This window comes from Centroberyx gerrardi, chromosome 15 (genome assembly GCF_048128805.1).
Source record: "Centroberyx gerrardi isolate f3 chromosome 15, fCenGer3.hap1.cur.20231027, whole genome shotgun sequence".
In the NCBI taxonomy this organism is placed as follows: Eukaryota; Metazoa; Chordata; class Actinopteri; order Beryciformes; family Berycidae; genus Centroberyx; species Centroberyx gerrardi.
The window spans coordinates 16,156,320-16,180,349 of NC_136011.1; the positions used below are offsets into that span (position 1 = coordinate 16,156,320).

Sequence of the window (24,030 nt, forward strand, 5' to 3'; positions counted from 1 at the left end):
TCTCTCTCTCTCTCTCTCTCTCTCTCTCTCTCTCTCTCTCTCTCTCTCTCTCTCGGCAGCAGCAGAAGGAGCATCCTATAGGCTAATCAGTTGGTAGTTTTATTCTAGCCTCAGCATCCTCCTCCTCCTCCTCCCTGTTACCAGAAGAGGAAAGCCGACTGCCGGTGTGCGTGTGTTTTTGTCCGCTACCATGGTGGGAATTACGGATATTGGGTGCCTTCTCGTCCCGCTGGTGATGCTGGTGGGGTCCACCTTTCAGACCGACGTGAAGAGCGTAAAAGAGGCGGAAAAAACGGGGAATTTCATGGAAGACGAGCAGTGGCTGTCCACCATTTCACAGTACAGCCGCAAGATCAAGCACTGGAATCGCTTCAGAGACGTAAGTCCGCTGTGTTGATTGAGAGATGCGCGGTAATGCGGTAAGCTGTGCTGATGGGGACACAGACACGAGACACGACCTTATAATTATAGTCGCCTAATATTAGTAATCACACACACACACTCAGCGCAATATGCACAAAACTTGATCCACTTCTGTTGCTGAACAGACCCCACACTGGAAAAAAAAATCACACACACTTCAGAATATGTTTAGACATGTTTCAAAATATACAAACAATAAACATAAATCACTCTACATGTAGATGATCTATTTTTGGGTGGCAAAAAAACATTTTGGATATACTTACAGATATATGTTCGCTTATAGGAAGGGATTGTATTTACAGTGTCCAGAGCTATATTTCGATTCAATGTCATCTATATATACAAATACATTTTTGGCCAGTTGTTGTATATTTTTAAGCATTACTCTCTAAATAGGATTCAGTATGTGAAATATCGGTTGGCAGTGTGGGACAGGTTACTGGTTGTCTTCATCGCAAGCGCTGTACATCTTACTTTTCCAGTTTCCTCCTTGAAATTCTGTGTAGCCTACAAATGGAGCTATTTTTAAATGAACCATCCCGATAATACTTTAACCAACAATGCTAAAGTAAAATTCCAGTTGTGATTTCACTAAAGGTGTAAATAAGGATTGTATCTGATACAGTTCCCACTGTTGGAGTAAGGACCCTTTCTTGATAAAAAGCATTCAAATCCACGCACAGCACCAGTAATGACATACTCTATAATATTGCTCCTAATGTGGGTTTCCTCAGGATCTGTTTCCAGACGAGTCCTGGGAGATTTCACAAACAAGAGAATTAAGCAATTAGAACAGAGGGGCGATGATTGATTGATGTGCATTTTCACCTAGTGTCAGACTGAATTGGGTTGCAAGGATTGATTAAAGCCCATAGGGTATGCAAGGTGATATATTGCCCTGTCCATGAATGTATGGACAGAATTCTGCCTCCGGCTCAGTGAAATGATTTCCAATGATCACAATAGGATTTGGACAATAGTGCAGTTGGGATTATATTCCACATGAATCCTGTTAATAGAGTTTTAATTGATCCAGGGTGGTTACTACAGCACAGGCAATAGGTATCATTATTGGATTTGCAAATGGCTTCAGCTTAAATGTCCGTTTGAGAACGATGCCATATCATCTCAAGAAGAGAAAGTTGAACCCTCCTATATAGCACACATCCCATATCGCTGTGGTGTCATTGATGATCAGCATACATAAGCCTCCTTGAGTCATGGGTCATGGAAATCCCTGGAGAAAAGGTGAATGCATGTGAAAATTGGCAGCCCCCCGCCAGCTTTGTTCTCCTCCTGGGGGGGGGGGGGGATTAAGTGTGTGACTGCTTCTGTGATTATTTAAAGAGTATGTCCTCTGGAACTGTACTTAGGGAAGTAATGAAATTGCGGGCATGAAAAGATTAAGTAAGAATTATTGCAGGATTATGACAGACTGGATGCTGCTCTATATTTACACAACCCCAGCTTTGATTCAAGCCATTAGTTGGAGAGGCAACTTTATTCTGAAATCAGTACGTATTAATTGGCTGCTCACAAACCCCACCTTCCAAGTGTGAATAAAATAAAAACTGTATAGTGAGTAACATTGTGATCTGCAAACACACACACACACACACACACACACACACACACACACACACATACACACACACACACATCCCACACACTGTTGGAATATGTGGAGCATAACAGCATCCCCCACCCCCTGCTATTTCACTAGAAACAAGATATAAACAGTTCAGAGAAAGCAGGATCAGCTTCTCAACATTGCTTCAGGGTTTGCCATCCAGTATAAAGATGTCACTTATTTTCCTTTTTTCCTCAAATTTGAGATCAAAGCTACTGTGAAACACAAACAGTTCCTTACATTTCCATAATATATGTATCTCTTTCATGGTCATTATTCCCAGAGGTGATTTGCTTTATGAGTGTGCCAGCGTGTGTGTGTGTGTGTGTGTGTGTGTGTGTGTGTGCGAGAGGCATCTCTGTGCGTACACCTTGGTGCTTACACACTCAGGTACATGTGTGCTCATGTCTGTACTTGCACAAGTGTGATTGCGCTTCTACGTGTGTGTGCTTCACACGTGCATGTGTGTTTGTGAGTGTGTGAAAGGGCAGGAGTGGTGGCGTCTCTAGTGATGATGATGACAGGAGAAACATCAGAGAAGCGAACCACAGAACCTCCCTGGGGATTGCCAATAGAAACTGCTTTGATTTCAGCTTGCTGCCGTAGCAACAGCAGTCTCTCTGTTATAGTGCTGAAATGGAGCATGTTTCACAGGGAGTTTGATGACTCTATCCCCTTACCAGTCCCGCTATGGAGAGAAGGAAGAGGTGGAAACATCGGTTGTTACGCTTTTATCAGATCATTCAAACTGTGCAGCCTTCTTCTTCAAGTGAAGCGCCATTTTCTGCAACCGACAGCAATTATCTTGATGATTCTCAGCAAGAACTACTGAATATTTGGTTGAGTGATCTTGATATTTGCATTAGGCGCCCTCTCCTTTTTAAAGTAAATAACATTTGCGCTCAAGGCTGCTGGCTCAGTCTGTATACAATAAACCTTTAATCGGTGTTGCTTCATGCTTTGAACTGATAGAAAAAAAAGGCACTGAATTCAGAACTGGAAAATGAGTACCACGGTTCTGTTCCTGGGAATTATTTTGGTTAGTCTATAAAGGACTGCCCATGACACAGATAAAAGTATTCAAATTACACAAATTGATGTTGACTTACACAGTCCTTTGAGAGCAGAATGTTGAATATTAATTCAACACTGGAAAGCAATAATCAAAGCTGCAGAACATGAAAGAGGAGCTCTTTCGTTCTCCCTTTTGCACATGCAGACACATTCACACAGACACACACTACATAGGCTACAGACCATATAAATATTTAATCTTTATTCTCTTCCCATACCAAATATAAAATCTATGATGTGGCAGCGATGTGCTTGCATCAGGATAAGAGGCTCTTTCACTTCCTATAAAAATAGATTCCACACTTCAATTCAATCTATTTCACAGAAAGACAAGGCGATTAGATATAACAGTTACAGTCAACAAATAATAGAATGGAATACCTTCAATCCTTTAATCTGACAGGTGCACTCAACATTTCATTCCAGTAATGCACCAAATCCAGAATAAAAAAAATGAAAAACTGGGGAAAGCGCAGTAATGGTGATTGAATGGAGTATTGCTATTTTAACCTAAAGGCTTATTAGCTTACTGAGATCCTCGGTGTTATTTGCTCCATGTGAGAAATCAGTTCACTTACAACATGGATGCATTGCATGTGTTACATTCTTTGTTGTTGTTGTTGCTGTTGTTGTTTTGTTTTTGTTTTTTGGATGTTAAAGATTAGTGACAGAGGAATATTCATCAACATGGTTTTCAACCTAAAGAGGCTGGAAATGGAGTTAGATAGCTTAAAGATGGAGACATAAGTAGAAAGGATTGGAGATGAGCTCAAAAAGTAGGCCAGCATATATTTTCTCCATAATTATATACTGTATGTGACAATAAAATACTGCCAATTTCACTCAGTCACTCATGCTCATTTTCACTTTGAGTGGACACTGAATGTATCAGGTAATCCTGATACAACCCAAATATGACAAAATAATTCAGAGACTCAATTATAGGGACGATAAGATGTCAAGAGGGATCATCTCGCCAGTTGAGACACCGTCTATTTTCATTTCAGTAAGAAATTAAATGACTGGGGACTCCAGCATTTTATGCATAGTGGATCCAATTTGGTATGTCTACTAAAGCCAAATCAACAGTGAATTCAATTTTTTGCTCAACGTCCCTTGTAAAAGTAATACTATCCATGAAATTGCCAAGCCATGAAATTGGCCTGATGTTTCATCTCTGTTGATTCAAGATGAAATGAGATGCGCCTATTAATAAATGTTTTGCTCATATACAACAATGCTAGGACGCTCACCTGATTGGAGGCTCACTTGGTTATTCTCAGCATTCATCATTCATGTCACCATGACCACAGCAAAAAGGACACAGTGTTTATTTTTGTTCATTAATGAGTTTCTCTCATTTGCTCTGCTTTCCCCCCTCTCCATCCTCTGTTTGCTGGGTAAATCTTCATCTTTATAATGCAGGCACAGCAGACCTCCGCAGTCGAGCAACTCTGTACCAAATTCTGCTGCACCTGTTATTCCTTCACTTCATTTTTAATGAACAGAAAACGCTCTGTGCCAGCACACAAACATCACCTCAGATCCCCAGTCAACACCAGTCGATTAAATATGCAGAACGGTGGAGGCACTTGGTGCAGGTTCAGGCAATTCTTATTATAAGGTGACTTTATGTGGTTTTGGACCATCAAAGGACATTTGATGTAAAGGCATGGAGGTTTGCTGAGCCCACGACCCGCTCTACCCACTCACCTATCCTGAATCGGGCCTTATGTGCTCCTAGACTGGCTGGGGTCCAACAGGATTTCAGCATTTTGTGTCGGTGTTCCCCTCAGTGCCCTTTTTTTTTATCATCACTTCACCATAGCATATGCAACATAATTGTGGATAATGGCATTTGTAACAGTGGAGCCAAATACTCCATTAAAGACTATCCTATCCAGGCGATGACTAAATTATTATCGCCAGACGCTGCCCTCGGTCTGGCTATCCTATCGCCCGGCAGCTTGTCTATCACTTACATAAACCCTCTCTCTGATGTTATAATAGACTGCTACTGATGCACTAATGTTATGAACGATGATAACAGCTTATCAGACGTCCATTAGTCTATCTAGTCATGCCTTATTTGGACATGGCTCTTTCCTTATCACACGGTTCATTGGGAAGGTCTCTGTATTGCGAGCTGAGGCTGCAGAGGTCCGGAGTCGCACTGGAGGTGCAGATGGAGCACATCTAGATCAACTCCGACAGTTTTGGGAGAGATGCCTGGTTGTTCCGGGTTTGGCTGGACTCTTTTGCGCTGTGTGGTGCCTTGGCTGGCTACCAGAGGCCTAGGTGGGCTGTAATTGAGTAGAAAAAAAAAACAGCCTTTCATCATAGCCTGCTGGCATGGCTACAGCTGCTTCCCACTGCAGTACAATAGCTAGCTGAAGGGCACAGGTGCCGCAGAGAGAGACAGGGTGTTTTGAACAGTAAACAGTAATACAGTAAGTATAAAATTTCTTGGTGGATACAACTGTTTAGGAAACTGTATAAATGCATCTCCATCCAGAACACGTTTGTGTGTAGCTACTAGTTACAGAAAGAGACAGAAATCTCAAAGCGTCTTCTCATCCCCACAGTATTCTCCCTTACAGATGACAGAATTCCCCACATGCCCACAATCGCAGTTCAACATTTCACATGCATGACTTGTTGGAGTGACCTGCTTCTGTGTTGGCTGCACCTGGGAGTTGGTGTGCCAAATAGGTTGCTCACTACAGAGTGCAACTGACATCCAGGAATCCGCCTCTAATGAGCTCTTTGTGGGATACTGCCAGCGTCCTCCTGTACTTCTCCAGCACAGCCTTTCTCCCACAGTATATACTTAGCCCACTTATCTGCAACAATAAAATTCCCAAAACGCTTTTTCTTAGAAGTTTATTGTACTAGCGTGATGTTGGTTCTTATGAGATTAGATGCAAAAGTGGATAATTTGAAACTCAGTGCTACAGTTGTATTTGCTATTTCATAATTAACTCTCATTTGAAAATGCACTGTGCCAAATATTATGAGACTGTGTGTGGCTATTTGATTGAAGGCTGCTGTTGAAAGTCAGTATGGTGTTACATTTAATAGCAGGTCCAATGAATCACAGCCAGTTTTCCCTTTTAAACTAACAATAACACTAAGTGGCAGTGGCCATACCTAAATGCCACACAAGTGTTATTTCCTTTGGCCTTTAGCCAGAGTGAGTCACGGCTGATCTGAAATCAGCTCTCATATAAGGCAGGTCGCACAAGGGAGCAGAGGTCTTCACAAGTCCAAAATGTGAGCTTTTTCCCAAATGAGATCCGTGACTGTGTGGCCTGAATTTGATTAGAACTGACAAAAACACACTTCAAAACAACACTTCCAAAATAAATATCAGCCCGTGATGTACTTGCAGAACTTCCACACACCACACAAACGTGCCCACCCCCCCACACACACACACACACACGCACCTACACACACACACACACATATTTTGGGGGGAGCAGGTATAGCTGCAAGGATCTCTCTCTCTCTCTACCAGGGCCAGACTCAACTCAAACGTTAAGGACACAAGGCATAACACACAACTAAAAGTGGTATTCATTTATTTGAAACTGTAGCCCGGCTGACGCAGCATTTCTTAGACAACAAGATACAAGAAAAAAACCCACAAGAATCAAATCACATAAAGAGTCATATCACATAAATCTATTTTTAAGGAATTTGAGCAGCATTGAAAATGAGTAAGCCCCATGACTGGACATGTTAGGCCCAGAAGTGACAGCCAGTCTGCTGCTTCCACCAGACAAGCCCGCTTTCTGTCCAGTGCTGTTGCTGATCTGGTTGTGACTCTCTTATTAAATTACATTGTTTTAGTCTCCCCTGTCTCAAGTCGTTGGCTGATTCGTGTCCTTCTTGTAGCCCATGCTAAAGCCACTTCATTGATTTTCCATTGTTGTACAAGTCGCTGTTTTTCAGTTGAGCTTGGTGTTTTCAGTGAAGTGTGAAGGTTCTTGCTGTTTGTACCAGATTCTCCTGTGAGTTACAGACTGTTTTCTTATTCCCCGCAGGGGCCTAAAAGGCACAAAGGCTGATTTTATTTATAGATAGTGAGTACAGGGCTGGCATGAGTGCACAAAGACTTTCTGGACTAAGTGTGATTTTTATAGCTGTATCTGTGCTTCTGTCTGTTTGTTTGTGTGTGTGTGTGTGTGTGTGTGTGTGTGTGTGTGTGTGTGTGTGTGTGTGTGTGTGTGTGTGTGTGTTTGTGTGCGAAAACAAGAACATTTAAGAACTATACTCACACCCACAGTACACGCTGAATTTGATGCAAAACTACTCTGTACTGTACTCCGTCTTTCTTCTATTGCTACCTGTGAATATATAGCGGGGGAAATGGAAAAGGCAATTCAGTTGTTAAGTCCAAAGTGCTTCAATTTTCAGCCAGGCTTTGTATTTATCCTTTTGTCTCCCCTTTCCTGTCACAGTATGCCTGACGTAATTGATTGCAGACTGTGTGACACGCCGCTCAGCCCTTCACTCGATCACTGTTTCTGAGTGAACACGGAAATGAGTGGATTTCTTGAACGAGTGAGGGAATTACTATAATACAATGCATAATATCTACGGCAGTCAAGCCTGACACCATTCAATGTAGACATAAATGAATAACTTGTGTGCTACTACCTTGAATATGAAACAGATTGCTTGTGTTTGAGTCAACAAAGAGAGGTGTAATGCAGACAATATTTCCGTTCTTCCCTCATGCAAAGTCGGTCTATTCAAAGGTGGAAATTGAAAGCGTGCTGCTCGTTGAAGCGTCCCAAAAAGTGCACATTAGATATATAGGTCAGTCCTCTTACATTATGTTGTGTTGTTTGATGTCTGTCTTTTTTCCTGTCTTTCTCCTTGCTGTCACCTCCCTCCTTCTGTCCATCTATCTTACATGAGATCTGCTCTTGACTCCCTCCCGTAAGAGAGGCAGACTAGACTAGTGGTAATGCTGCAGCGTTTGATATTCTGCCTCTGCTCTGCATCCCGAAGCCTCGACTCAGACTCCTGCGTGTTTGCACACTTGCAGGAATCAGCAGGCTCGCTACTCGCGCCTTCCAGCCCAGTGTGCATGGAGACAAGAGGCAGATAGGATGAGAATGCTGTTGAAAGCTTTTATGGTTCATCTTAAACATGTCTGATGTGATCTGTAAACCAAGGCTGAGAGACTACGAACAGCAGCGGAGAGTCTGTATGTGGCTCTCTGGGTGGGAGAAAGTGGTGGGAGATGATGATAACGCTGTTTGTAGTGCTTCCACTGCTGAAACAACCTTAAGGCCCTATAAAATCTGCTTTATTTTTCTCTTTCTTTCTGTTCTGTTTCCCTATTTTATTTCATTTGGTTTTATTTTATCTGAATTCAGATTTTTTGGTTTTATTTTATCTGGTCATGGAGTTTTTCCTCATATTAACCATTTTTTCATATTACCCCTCAAAAGGTGTGTGTGTGAAACAAACACTCAACAAATAGTAAAACACAATTCAGTTCAGTAGCATGCATAACAGTGTTTCACACTGTAGGAATGAATACATGAACATTTCTTATAGAGAAAAAATTTCATAAATTAAATAGTGCAATCGCCATATACTGTAAGTCATATCTTTTTACTCAGCTGAAAGTGAAGATGCATCAAGTCTTAAGTCTCAGTATCAAGGTCAAGTGTGTGAGACTCTCTATTGTACAAGATGGCCAGGCTCAGTCAGCGACTCTTGTCTGTGAGGAGGTTCTTGTATTTGCTGAAGGACCTTTCACTGTCGATGGAGTTGACTGGGCAGAGGATGAAGGGGACTTCAGAAACCTTTGGAAACCTCACACTGATGCCTTTAAATTAGTCAAGGAGCTCCATGGAGGTTGAGAGGGCTTCCTTTGACAGACAGTAGTGGCAGGCAGTCCGCTCCTCGATGAGGCCTGGAGGGGGATTAAGCAGGAGTTTCTGCGCAGTGCAGCTCTCAGTCTCACTCTTCATGGCAGGTGCCTGTCGGATCAAACACCCAAACCAGCCTGCTGTCACAGGAGGCACCTTGGCATGCACACACTCCTTTATTATGAGGAAGACCACCCATCTTTTCCTTGCTGGCTTCTTGAAGAAGGCTGACTTGACCCATGTCACCAGAGATGCATCCTCACTGAAAAACTTGAAATGCTGTCATATCTCCCCTACCAAATTGATCACACGGCACAGGTAGGTCACATGTTGGCCATCATACCTTTTTTGTAGACCTTCAGTAACTATGATGCATTATCTATTACTGCTGCCTGCACATCATTGAGGTTCAAAACCGAGAACAACGCAGAACTTCTTGCCACAGACTTTGGTCAGGACCGCCTCCCTATGGATCTTGAAGACCTGGGGTAGATGCAGCTGCCTTACAGTGTTTGACGAGGAAAGGACATATCTATCTGCATTTAGAACCAGTTTTGAGGTTCTCTTGAATAATATAAAGCCTTAATATGAAGCCTGAAAGACAAACTGGCTTTCAAATATCAGGGTTGCAGTGAAGATGGCAGTAAGGTATAGGAATGTATCATCTGCATAATTAGAATCTGGAACAGAGAAGAGCAGCTAGAATGCAAAACTGGTTCCAAATGGTAAGAAATTCAGAATTAAAACCAGTTTTGTGCGTTATTATAAGGACAAAAACAGTCTTTTCAGTGTATGATCTACAGTCAATTGCCTTGCTTAGATCAATCACAAACCAATGAGCCACTGGTTTGTTTTTCATCAAGGAACAGATCAGCTGAAATCACTACAGTTGCATATCAAATCATTGTTCCCTATGAAAGAGTCCTGTGTGTCTAATTTGAAATGTCTGGATGAAACTAACTTAACTTTACAGCAAGTGAGTTCCCTTCATGCCACGGAAAAACTGTCACACATGAAAATTGAAGGATGTTTTCTGTCTGGGCCAAAATTGGTTATTGCGTGAATGTTACGACTCCCCGGGTGTGCTCTTTCCTGATATGGTCTGTGGCACATACTTCATTGTGGTTCTGTGCTGTTCTGAGTGGGGTTGTGAGACCAATCCACCGAAGGCAGATATTAAAAGTAATTGTGAGAAAAAGGTCAAGTACAAACCTTTATCTGGCAGATGAGCCTGCACAGAGTTCCATTTGATACACAGGAGAGTTATTACTGTGTCCTGTGTTGCTATTGAGACAGTGATGCGCTCTGCTGGCAAGATGAACAAACCCCTCAGGATAACCACATCGAACACAGAGTGCATCTGACAGCTGACATTTACCCAGAAATACCTGTCAGTCACAAACGCAACCTCCCCTCCCACACACACATATGCTCACACATTCATTGACCCCTGTTGTCTTTTTTCTTCTTCTTTTTTCAACACACACATACACACCACCCCACCCACAGTACATTTACACACACACTTCTGCTGCACAAGCCACACAGACAGATCTCTGTGACAATGTGCCGGTTCCTCCCGAGTTGAACCCAATTTACAGGGGACAGGCTCAACGGACCCTGAGCCTCATCCCACAGATATGAGGGATTGTGATCTGTCAGTCAGTATTGTGCAGCGCGGCAGGAGGTTGAGCAGTCTGCCATGTTCGATGCGGAGGGGAGGCTTCCCCGGTCTGTTTAACAAAAGGAGGGATCTTTCTAATGTTATCAGGTGGATCACAGAGCGCCCGGATACAGCTGAGTGTTTTCAACCCTCAGCCTACTTTCTGTAATCACTTCAGTGTAAAACTGGTGGTCTTACAGTACACTTTCTTATCCAAGTTTTGGTTCGTGACATATTTTCAAGTGATGTAATTTTGTTGCTGTGTGCCAGATTTGTCACTACGCTCTGCATTTCATGCCCACTTTCTATATACACTCAGGAGAATATATTTTCCCCGAATACATTTTCTCCAGCCTTTCTTTCACGAAATCATTGATTTCCAGTCCTGTCAGAGCAGCAGGACACTTTCCTCATCGGTCTTGGCAGAAATACAAATACAGATAGGCTGCTAAATAATGCAGAAGCTGAAACATCAATAAAGGAGACATGAGAGGCGTCAGATTAATGGCCAGGTCGTAAACTCTTGAGGTCTTGCCCTGCTAATGTGTGACTCCATCAGGCCCAACAAGGTTAAACTGCATTACAGACCATCATTCATAAAGCCCAACTGGAACGCTGGATTTGAATTCCGGGCCCTCCCTGTCGTAGACACAGCCCTGTTTACTGTAAGTGACTTTGCTGTCACTGAGGAGGGGGAAGAGAGATTGGTTCAGGGAAATGAGCTCGGCGCCGCAGTGAGCAGAGATGAGCAGAGCAACAGTGGTGCGGTTTGGGAGATTTAAATGGTGTGGAGTGGAGACCTTGCCAATGATGAAAATATTTACCTCTGTGAAATAGAAGTGTGAGGGTCAAAGAGGAGGTCCCAGTCTGCCTTCATGAAGGGCTCCTTATTTCATGTGTCGTGTCAGGCTTTATCACCTTCCGGGGAGCTTTTTGGCACACCCTTCCACTACAGTAAATGTTTACGGTGATGTGTGTTTTACAGAGTATGTCATCACTAAGGGGGCACATTGTAAATATCTTGAAATGACTCATATTTATTATTTCAGACACAGCAGTACCTACACCAGTATGCTTTACTTCTGTACTGTCTGCTGTGGGATTCCCCCATATCGGGAAAATATAATCCTAAATGTATCTAAGTATGCGTTTATGAATTTCAGTTATTGTGGTTTCTCTCGTGTATGTTTTCAGTTTCAGTGTTACTAAGTCTAGTTACTAGCTTCCTGGTATCACAATGTCTCCCACTGCAGTAAAAGCAAAATTCTGTTTTGCCTGAGACGCGTTTATGTAATTTATTGAATGCTGAAAGGTCTTTTGTGAGGTCTTACAATAAGTGATGTTAAAAGTTGCTGAGGATTTTGAATGTTAATGAATGCAGCTTAATAGCCTGTATCTAAAATGACTCTTTTCTTCTTCACTAACTTTGGCTCCCTTTCTCTCCTCTGCTGTCGCTTCACCAGGAGGTAGAGGTCAGTTTCAGTTTTTCTGTATGAGGCTCTCTTCCAACTGCTTTTGTATGACGCCTTTTTCATTCATGACTCATTTCCTTCTCTTTTTGTCCCCCATTATCTCTCTGCTTCTCTTTCTATCTTCTTTTTTCAGCATCTCCTTCAACTTGCCCATTTTAAATACAACGATTAATGTTCTAATTAAGTGTGGGAAAAAAAAGGACAGAGCACTTGAAAGCCTGCTCACCCCGACACCATATGTCTCACATAGGCATTGTGTGCAGATTGTTTGGCTCATTTCCATAGACGTATAGACACAGTACATGCCCATCTGTCTCCATTGTAACTCACTTAACTAATTATCATGCTGCAAGCCTAACGTACACATTATAATCATTGTGCAATCATATGTACACTAATTCAGTTCTCCTCTACGAAAATGACAAAGTACTCATATCTTATGCTATCAAATGGATCAAACACACTGTGCACTTAAGCCTCCAGTATGACAATGGAGTTAAATGGCACCTGATTCACTGGACTACACTGAATAAATTGTCTCCCTCTCTCTATGTTTCTGCAGGATGACTATGTCCGTACCTGGGATGAAAATCAAGGTTCTAACGAAAGTAAGTCTCACATTCACCTGAACTCTATTCTGCTTTCTCTCTGACCAAAGTGTATCAGATCTACCATTTTATTCAAGTCATCTCATCTCCCTCTCACAGTGTGGTTGTTCCTCTTATGTAGAATGTAATTCAGCTCATTTCATTTATGTGTTTTGTTGTTATGTAGGCTCGTATAGGCCTACTAAGAAATCATTTCTTTGTTGTAACTGCCCGGGGGGAGGGGGGAAAGTAATGAAACATGATTTATTTGAAACAGTGTCTCATTAGCCTACAGCATAGAAATAGAATCCATGACCTGTAGTTGCACTGTGCTGCTCACCAGACCTTCAGCGGTTCATTGTATTAGACAGCGCTGTGTATACTCTCTGTTTGTATTCTCGGGTCAGCCGCTGTCCACACTTGGTTGTGGTTTCTCAGTGAAAAGGTCGAAAGATGTTAGCGCTCTGTTGCATCTGCTTGAGTGCATTTGATCTGCCTCTCCCGGGAGACTCTTCACTTTGGCTGGACTTCAACCCGTCACCATTTCACTCTCCTTCATCCCTTCCTTTCTGTTGCATCTGAGCAGGAGCTGTCTAAGACCTCCTCCTGCCGTGACTCCAGCCTTAATTGAGCCTCTGGCAGATGAAGTCATGACACAGAGTCGTGTCCTCAACCATTGTCACTTGATTTGCGGCTTAAATGAAGTCGTCTGAATGGCGGAGTCCATTAGCGCCATATCCAAGGGCTTAATGAAGGACTAATTACGGCTTTCAATGAAAGGCCATAGAGAGAGGTAAAAGCAAGAGGAAAAGAGAGAGACAGGGGTGGGAGCTAATATGGTTTGATTTAGTGTAAAGTGACTGACATCAACATTATTCCTGCCAACTCTAAAGCGATTTGGTGATGAGGAAATTGCGGGCTAGGGGGGAGAGCAACTTGACTGAGAAAGGATAGTGGTTAGTCTTTATACTCTGGCAGCTGCTTAATCTGATAAGAAGAAAGAATACAAAGAATAGCCTGCAAAAGTACATACACATATACAAAAAAATACAGACATTATTATACACTGGGACTGTAAGACAATTTATAAAGAGTGTGCACACAGAACCGAATGGCTACATTTAATATTTAAAACCAACCAAACATGAGTTGTGTATTTTTTTTATATCATGGGTTGACCTACATCTGAAAAGCTTGATTTGTGTTTTTAATTTCAAAATAAATCAATGATAAATCAGTGAGGAATGATAAAACCTGAAACTGGCTGATTTCATTAACAGAAACACTGAACTTACTACAGTGCTGTAGTTTACATGTAATGGCGGTTTTAACTCCTGGCAAAGGCAAAAAGGACAATCTGTGCTTGAGTTCATGATGACATTTCCAGCCCTTGGTGGCATTCGCATCTCAGAGCTGTCAGTATTATTGCAACTGGTAGCATCTGACTATTTGACATGTTTTATTTCATTAATAATAATAATACCTTTAAATAATAAACCAACTTTTGTCTGGGCTCAGAGGCAACCTAACCTGCAAAGATCAACCTCTCAATTGGCATAGATCTGACAAAATCTGCATAATGCATGTTTCCAACTCTGTGTGTGCACAGCTTTTATAAAACTTTAGCAAGGTTTTGTACATTTGCCCCAGGTTGTCAGATGAATAGTACTGTAGTACCTTTTTTCATTTCACACAGCATCAACCGCTTCTTCTATCTATCCCTCTTTCACTCTCTTTGACGTGAGAGCGCCATCTCCCTCCATTGATCTGCCTTCTTTTATGACTGGCCTAATGAAGCGAAGGACGGAAAAGTGGATATTTGTCCCTCTGAGACATCGCTAAATCAGTGTGATGTCTTCACTCCTGAGCTGGGATGATCAGACATCTATAGCCTGCAGGCTTCATTTCCCAGCCAGGCAGCCCGGACCGCCGTGCTCACTCGATACTGTCGCATGGAGGAAGACAGAGCTTTTGAACTGTCAACACTCCAACACACACAGACAGACAGCGGGAACTGTAGACCGAGGTGGAAATTTGCATTCAAGCGCTGCAGTGGCTGATTCCACTTCAGCCAGCCCTCTGCTAAGTGAGGGAGAGGTCAGGGTAATTTGCAGTCAATTTCTACGGTCAATTTGTCAATCCAACAACTCCCCCTGCTCTGTGATTTAATCATCCGGCTCTATAGATAAACACTGATGGAGAACAGTTGTAATTTGGCCATGCAAGCAAGTGTGCATGCACTCTGATGTACACACACATACACACGCACAGACAAACATACACATACAAAAATACTCAAGTCAAGTGTTTGCGTTCAGCACTCACAAAAGACTTGATCCTTTTATTCATACTGAGTCCAGCTTGCCTTGGTTATACACAAGCTTATCTCAACCAGAGAGGCCAGATGAATGGTGAATGGACACTGTGACAAATCAATGGCTTTAAATCAATGGCAAACTCTAAGGAGATAGGAAAAGATGCTGACTCTGCAGTCCACAGGGTCTAGAGTGTAATACCTCTGGAGGGTATTGATAGGTAACGTTGGTCCATGGGTAACTCACAAATGGACACACACATGCACACATACACACACAAACTAAATTGCCATCAAACGCTTTACTGAAGTCTCCAGTTGGATGTCTGCCCACCACCTCAAACTCAATCTCACCAAGACTGAGCTGCTCTTTTTTCCTGGAAATTGCCTGCCTTCTGCAAGACCTCTCCATCATTATTGACAAGACCACAGTGTCTCCTGCCCAGACAGCCAAAAATCTTGGTGTGACTTCACAGAACCGTCGTGTGAGGCCCACACTGCAGCCACAGCTTGCTCCTATGGGTTTTTACTCTACAATATCCATCGAATCACACCCTTCCTCACCAGGGACTCTGCCCAGCTCCTTGTTCACACTCTAGTCATCTCCTGTCTGGACTGCTGCAACTCTCTCCTAGCCGGTCTCCCAAAGCAGCCCCTACAAATCATTCAGACCACTGCGGCCCACCTCATCTTTGCACTCTCCAAATTCGCCCCAAATCACCCCTCTCCTGCACTCCTTTCACTAGCTGCCCGTGGCTGCTTCTGTCAAATTCAAAATCCGAAGGGATCAGCACAACTTTACGCCAACTAAAGTCAGAAAGAGCAGAGTCACCCATCTTCACTTATATGGGCTGAAAACTAATCTTTTCAAGACGTACCTCACATCATCTTCTCTCCACTGAATCCCCTCTCTACTTACTATAATTACTCTCTTAAAAAAATCCTTCACCTTTTTTCTCTCTTTAGCTCCTATTTTAGTCATTTTCTTAGCATTTCTCTCTTACACGATCATTCTATGGTCACAGGAATGTTGTTTTGGTGATGTGGGAATTGAATCATGTAAATGTAAATTATTGCATTCATTGGATTTGCAATTATACACAGCAGACACACGCTTGGCTTCAGCGTTGCCTAGGCGATGAGATAGCTCTGATGATATTAGAGATTGTGAGTGTGTAAATAGTGGATAAGAGGGCTGATGATGAGGATGTGGCCTGAGCTCTCTGTCCGTTATCCTCAATCTGCAGGGATTAACTACATGCAAATCTGGATTGGATTAGACTGAAGCACCAGGAGGCTAATTAGGAGAGGTTCACTGCTGCAAGCTTTAGTATAATGCCATAGGAGATACTTTAAAAAAAGTAAAGACAGAAAGTGGTGGAGGGAGAAGCATTTGAAAGGAGAAAGAGTGAATGTGATAAAAAAAAAAATAGAATAAACATCCAGCGGGAGCAAGTATGAGATGGAAGAACTGAAGAGAGAGAGAGAGAATACATATAGTGAAGCTGCTGGATGCGGGGAGGAGAGAAAGGAAGGCAAATAGAGGGAGGAAAGGGAGATTGATGGACATGACTGTACAAGGGGTTACAGAAACAGAGGGAGTGTGCGAGGGAGAGAGAGTTCTCAGAAACACCAGATTGAGCTGCAAATCACAGTCAGTCCAGAAATGATTCCCGGACCACTGAGAGCCTGTTGCTATGGAAACGTCATCATCGCAGGCACTGCTTTAATCCGTGGAAGCCTGTTAAGTTAACATGAGGCTCAGGCAGCCACCTTATGCTTCTGTACTCAAAACACAACACTGTGCCAGCATTGTAGCTGCTTGCTACCAACAAGATTTATTTACAAATGTTTTGCTATTAGGAGGCAGGATTATCTGCTCTCTGTTTGCTTTTCTGTTTTTCATTTCTCTGGCTTAAGTATTGGTATTAGTATTAGTTAAATCTTCATTGGAAGCATTGCACAACAGAGAGGTTTTACCATCGACATAGCTTAACAATGGACAAATTCAGCTTCGGCATATTTTTGCCCTCCTACCCCCTTCGCTGTGTCCCCATTCATCTTCCACCCCCTGCCCTCCACTCCCTCTCTCTTACGATTACACTCTTTTCCCTTTATCTCCTTGTCCCGCTCTGTCTCAGAAGGCATCTGAAGGGTCGAGTTGGCCGCTGGCCTTGCAGCACCCTGATTCTGCTGATGCACTGGTGTGAATTAGACAGGGGGGTGAAACATCGAACCTGCCAGCAAAAGAAAGCGGGAAGCAGTAAAAGAGGAGACGGGTGAGAAAGGGAGAGAAAGAGAAAGCGCAAGAGGGAGGTGAGAGAGCAAGAAGGTGAGAAAGAGCAAGAGAGAGGGGAGGGTGGGGGTGGTGGCTGTGGGAAGTGTGAGGTACTGTGCACAGAGATAATGTACACAATCAATGCCAGCTGAGATTTAGGCTGACCAAAGCAAAAGGCTCCACTGATGACAGTCTAAATGGATGAAGCGTCTGGATCTGGGTGCTAATGCCTCCGAGCCCCGCTGCTTCTCCCCAGCAGAGCAGTCAGTCAGTCACAGTGCGTTATACAACCAGCTCAGCCATGACAGGGGGGTGTATTGTTTTGGATTTGCTTCTCAAATCAGATATCTGTCGGTTCGCTTCGATAATCCCGTGCTGTAGCCGGCATTAATGTATTCTCCTTCAGCCGACGGAGATGACGAGAGAGGAGATCCTAAGCCTGCCTGCTAAATTATTATGGCATAAAATCATGTACAAATGGAGCAGGGGGGACACTGACCACAGCTTTACATGGTTCACGAGGCAACTCTATCATATAGATAAAGCCTGCAGTGGCAGTCTGTGAAGGAGCAGTATTCCAGCGTACTGTACTGATGGATAGCGCAGGTGAATAAAGGTTGGGGGAGGGAAGACACTGGAGTGTGACATCCGGGCCGGGCTCCAGGGGGCCCGCTAGGAACAGACAGCGGTGACATATGAGTGTGTGTGGGGTGCTGACACACGGTCTAGCATTAGCCGCTAGCAAAGAGTGTGATGGATGGGGCCGGGGTGAGCTAGCCATGGAGGCTTTAACCTATATTGCAAAAAAAAAAAATCCATCTTAACAAGTCTTATTTTGTAGTATTGAGTCTTAAAATTTCTCAAAATAAGTGGAAAAAATCTGTCAGTGAGATGAGATAATTTCACTTCAAATCACTTCAAATCAACGTGCTTCAAGAATTTTCTTGGATTGAGTGATATCTTGATATTAGTAGAGTGTTCTCTTGTTATTCCAAGATATTGTCATTTCTCAAAACAGGTGAAACTGCTTTGAAAACAAATGAATCAATCTCACCCTGTTGGCAGCTTGTTTCACTTGTTTTAGGAAAACAAAATTTGAATCCTCAATACTAAGCTAAACAACTTATTAAGATGGATATTTGTTGCAGTGCAAGCAACACTGAATCATTACTATTAGGTTGTGCTGAGTGAATAGAGGGGGGGTGGTGGAGTAAGAGGAGGTTTGAGACTGGGAGAGAAAAGTAGAATGAGGGACAGAGATGAAAGAACGAGAGGTAAAAAAAAAAAAAAGAGAGTATGGTAAGGAAAACAGTTTGCGAGCGAAGAGAGACTTCTCATTTTCTATTTCCTCCCAGATGTAGACACCACCAAGGACCCCTGCCAGAAGGTTAAGTGCAGCCGACACAAGGTGTGTATCGCCCAAGGCTATCAGAGAGCTGTGTGCGTCAACCGCAAGAAACTGGAACACAGGTGAGTGTGTGTAGCCCCTGGGCAAGTAGTGAGTGACTCCCCACACACATACGCAGAAAATATTTTTCTGTTCACTCACAATTACACAAGGTCAACACGACCAAGGATGCAGTCAGTGGCTTGTGGCGATCTGGGATGTTTTCCCCTGTCGGTTACAATGGTAATTATAAAGGGTCAAACAAGCTTGTTTGTACACTATTGCAGCGCATTACTACCAGCTGCTGAATCATAAGCCGATGCACAGGGACAACATGGAGGAGGGTTGTTTGCTAGACTACCTTGTTCAGGCTCGTATTGCACTGCACCCTGATAGAATAAGTAAGGCAGCTGCAATCTCAAGCGGACGAAGTGTGTCTGAGGTGTTTATGTGTCCTCTGTCCTGCAGACTGAAGCAGCCTGCTCTCAGGTCTCCTGAGGGCAACTGTCAGCCCTGTCCCATCTCCTCCACCGGGCCTGTGTGCGGATCAGATGGACACAACTATGCCTCAAAGGTACACTGACACAAATACATCCCTACCTGCTGCCTACTTGTATAACTCACACATATACTAGAATAACATGCATACACATAACGATGAAACAAATCCGCTGTGCATCAGTTGAATGCTGGCACACGTACACGGCTTTGACTCTCTCTATACATGCTAACATGTGTACTAATTTGTCTGGTGGGGTATACGGTGACATATCGTGCCTCACACTTGGAGGTGAGCATTGTAAAGAGATTCTCGAGGGACAAACGGAGACAAAGAGCCATGATATATGGCCTCAGAATCCCATGTGTTTATTGATTTATGCTTTGTCTTTTGGATCACCATTCCTGACCTTGTGTGCAGGTAGAGGTGGGAAGGCGTATTCAGCAGCAAGTCTCCGATTTGAATCAAAGTGTACAGTCGGTCACCTTTATGAATATTTGATCTGTATCACAGCAATAACTCATTTCGCCTCACCTTTTTGTCCCCTTGTCGATGTTGTTGGTGTGTGTGTGTGTGTGTGTGTGTGTGTGTGCATGCATGTGTGTTTGTGTGTTGCAGTGCAAGCTGGAGCAGCAGGCGTGTCTTACAGGGAAGGATCTTACTCTGAAGTGCTCAGGTCTGTGTCCCTGTCCAACCGCTGCTCCCGTTCCCAAGGAGACTAAACATGGTGAGATCAAGCACACGCATACACACACACACACACACACACACACACACACACACAACACTATGACAGCAATCAATCTGCACAAATAAATATTAATACACAGGTAAACAGCAATACAAGGCTCTCCATCTCTCTTTTACTCTCTTTCTCCCTCCACAGACACACACACACACACACACACACACACACACACACACACAAGCATATGCCGAAGCACCAACAGAAGCACATGAATAGGCACACGTAGTGATATATTCTTCCTACCCTTCTATCTTCCACAGAGAGCTGTACTGGACAGGATCTGGCTGATCTGGGGGAGCGTCTGAGGGACTGGTTCCAGCTGCTGCAGGGCAATGCCAAGCAAAACAACAACAGCAAGCCTGGGGCCAGCGCCACCGCGGCCAACACCGCATCAGGTTAGAGCCAGTGCCTAATGAATCCCCACTGCATCAAGAGGGAGTTACAGGCACGACACTGCAAAAAGATGCCGATCTTATCCAAGTCATTTTGGTCTAGTATTGAGCCTTAAAATCTTGTTTTCCTTTAAACAAGTGAAAAAGTTTAGATAATTTCACTTGTTTCCAATGCAGTTTCACCAGTTTTGAGAATTTTCTTGAACCAAGGACACTCTTGAATCAAGCTGATTTGCATTGGAAACAAGTGAAATTATCTCACATGATTGGCACATTTTGATTTTCCACTGTTTCCATTTGTCTAGCTGTGTCCTGCTATTCAGTATGTTTGCATGCCTTTGTGCTTGCAGTGCTGGACAGGAGTCTGGTGGCCAGCTGTAAGGACTCCATAGGCTGGATGTTCTCCAAGCTGGACACCAACAGTGACCTGTATCTGGACCAGGCTGAACTGGCTGCCATCAACCTGGACAAGTACGAGGTCTGCATCCGGCCCTTCTTCAACTCCTGTGACTCCTACAGAGACGGCAAGGTCTCCACTGCCGAGTGGTGCCTCTGCTTCTGGAGAGAGAGTGAGTATTCTGGGGAGAATGTTATGCTGGCAGGCAGTGTGTGTATGTGTATGTGTATGTGTGTGTGTGTGTGTGTGTGTGTGTGTGTGCCCACCTGCGCGCACATGCTCGTGAATGTGCGCGAACATAACATCCCACTGGCGCATGTGTCCAAGGCACTCAGGTGCCCTCAGGTGTAGCCACCTCTGTGTTGTATGCTGGTCCGTCACAATTTGTCTTCCCACTCATCCTGCAGTTCCCCTATGGAGGGGAAATGGTCACTGCAAGGCACTAAAAACATCGCTGCTGCTTGTTGACAGCCTGGTTCTCCCACTGCGCTCAGAGACTGCGCCTGTCAGCCGACCAGCCAAGCAGAAACTAGGTCTAGGTTCCCGGCTCATCCAGAAGCCACTGTTCTCTGTCTGAATGCACAATATGAAGGGAAGAGGTGTGAATTGGTTTTCAAATTTCAGAAGATTTTCGAAAACTATCTGTTACATCCTCAGGAGAATTCAATTTTTTTGGCTGTTGGACTTTCATTTTAGGTAGTCATTCATTTTTAATATATCTGTCCTGGGTCTACTTGTGCATAGGAATATGGTCTCTATTTCTTTGTCATTTTCTCTGGTTGCGACAATTATTTCCTTTTTCCCTCAGAGCCCCCCTGCCTGGCTGAACTTGAGAGGATCCAGGTACAAGACGGAGGCAAGAGGAAGTTTGGTAAGTATCGGACTGCTTGTATGAACATTTTCTCCCCAAGTGGATCTGTGTCCTTATTTGTAGAGGGGTTTCATCAAGCAGATGACAAGCAGGAGGAAGGGATTACTCCCTGATCAGCCTTGTGGATTAGAACTTGATACTGACAGACGGCAAAGGAAAGCAGCCGCCAGTGTATGTTGCGCGTGCGTGCGTATGCATGTGTAAGTGGGTGAGTGGGTGAGCGTGCGCGTGTGTTTGCACATGTGTGTATGCATGTGCGTACTGCAGATTTTGGCTGGCTGGCTGGGCTCTGAGTCAGGACTCTCCAAGGACACAGAGCAGAGAGCAGGGGGAAGTCTGCCAGCCCGCTGCTCAGATGTTCCCTTGAAAGCTTGGACGGACAGCTCTGTTATGCCCAGTCTCATTTGTGTTACAGCCGCATGCCAGCTCCTTTCCTTATTTTACAATAACATAACAATAGCCTCTGAAATTTTAAATCTCATGAGTCACGACAAATCCATCCATCTCTGACGAGTATGACAATGCGCTCTCCTTAAGGAAAAACAACATGGTATCTTTTCTCTCTGAAGTCTACAAGATAAAGTATTGCCCACAGTGACAAATGCAACCATGTTGTGCCTTTTTCCTGCCACCCTGGCTTTACTCTCAGCTGTGACCACAGGCTGTGTCATATTCATGTAAAGGTTAAGAAACAGAAGAGCTGCAAAGCCCATGTGTCTTCCCTTATCCCATGATGATTAGCTCGACCCCCTGGTGCAGCATGCTGACTCAATACTTATTCACCCCTATCTTGCTCAGCGAAGAGATTTGTATTCATGGAATATGGAATTGGCTGCCACATATGCTGCATGCATACATTTTCACTTGGGCTCGGTGCCATGCGTGATGAGACATGATGCAGTATGGGCGGATGTGCCGTTGCCTTCATGCACTCACGAGTGTAAAATTATGTGGCATGTACGGTAATGTTGCCTTCGCATACGTGATTATGTGCTATATATATTTGTGTGTGTGTGTGTGCCAGGTCTGTTCATCCCTAGCTGCGACGAGGACGGCTACTACAGGAAGCAGCAGTGTGACAGGGGAGAGTGCTGGTGTGTCAACCAACACGGAGGAGAAATAGCCGCGTCTAGGATTCGCGGCAAGCCCGACTGTGGTAAATCCCATAGGCTTCAACAGTCAATATATCAATCGATTTGAAGTTAAAAGCACGAGGCAGTGAGCACGAACCCCTATCCTGCCCTCGTCCCCTTCTACACACACTTTAAATGTACTCTCTGGTTAGATCCTACCGCACACCGCTTCTTCACACAGCCCCCCACCCACATTCTGCACAAGGCTTCCTTTATATTAAAAGGACTGAGGCCCACTGCAACATAACTCACTGCAGGGACCAGTGCCACATTCATGTGTCCAGGGTCATTTGCATTCTAAAGCACCGCTTGTCGCTGTGAGAAAAGTCTTTCGAGATAAATGAGGGCTGGTTGGACTGAACCTGCGCCTGATAAGAATGGGTCCCCTGGCAAGGTTTAGAAATAGCTATTAAAATCCAGACAAAGTCAAACACATGCCCTTTTTTGCCATTGCAGTCAATGTTTTTAAATTGATTTCAGCATTTCTCATTGGTATAGAAAGGACTCCATCAAAGTTGAGAGGCAGACATACCGAGTAAAAATGAACAGAATTCATTGCGATGTATAAGATGGGCACAGTGAGTAATTCAATCTCCCTGCGCTCCCTGCCCTGTTTTCTCTTCCCTCTCTTTCTTACAGATGATGAAATGGCATATTCAGGTGATTTTGGCAGCGGGGTTGGATGGGAGGATGAGGAAGAGAAGGAAGCCGAGGAGAATGCAGAAGAGGCTGAGGAGGAAGAGGGAGAGGTGGGAGAGGTAGATGACGGGGGATATATCTGGTAAAGGGCCAACGCCCGGTCAAAACTTCGCTACAGGAGCATCTCGATTGTTCCAAACACAAACACACACACAGACACACACACACAGATCCTGCAAAAAGATGGACATGTTTAAGCTACACTCAGAACAACACTGGCTCATGAAAACGTGAGGGAAAGGGTCGCGCGGGTTGGGGAAAGGGAAGACGCATACGTGATGGGAGGATTTAATGTTACGGGAATATTCTTATAACAGGGGAGGGAAAGGGGAAATATTACCACTATTTAGAAATTATGGGTCTGACGAGTCAGGAATTTTGTCCCTCATACTTGTGAATCTTTGTTCTATTCTGTTGTATGTCCTTTGAACTATCTTTGAGCAGTTTTTAGCTGACGCATACCAGAGACTTTAAGCAGCTGCAGGTGCTTGTCATGTGCTTGCATAAGAGCTGGAGATATAATGGGTGCATTTCAGTAGACTAAACTGGCCCTCTTCATCTTTTTC

At 43.8% G+C, this 24,030-nt stretch overlaps 1 protein-coding gene across 1 annotated transcript; it reads left to right on the top strand.

Annotated features, from left to right (window-relative positions):
• The first annotated feature begins 190 nt into the window (after nt 1–190).
• Nucleotides 191–23,672, top strand: spock2 (SPARC (osteonectin), cwcv and kazal like domains proteoglycan 2). The gene is made up of 11 exons (XM_071918121.2): nt 191–379; nt 12,151–12,159; nt 12,722–12,767; nt 18,694–18,808; nt 19,194–19,299; nt 19,843–19,951; nt 20,233–20,367; nt 20,715–20,933; nt 21,570–21,632; nt 22,657–22,788; nt 23,405–23,672. The coding sequence occupies exons 1-11, from the start codon at nt 191–193 to the stop codon at nt 23,548–23,550; spliced, it is 1,269 nt and encodes a 422-aa protein (XP_071774222.1). The 3' UTR covers nt 23,551–23,672.
• Nucleotides 23,673–24,030: the final 358 nt, after the last annotated feature.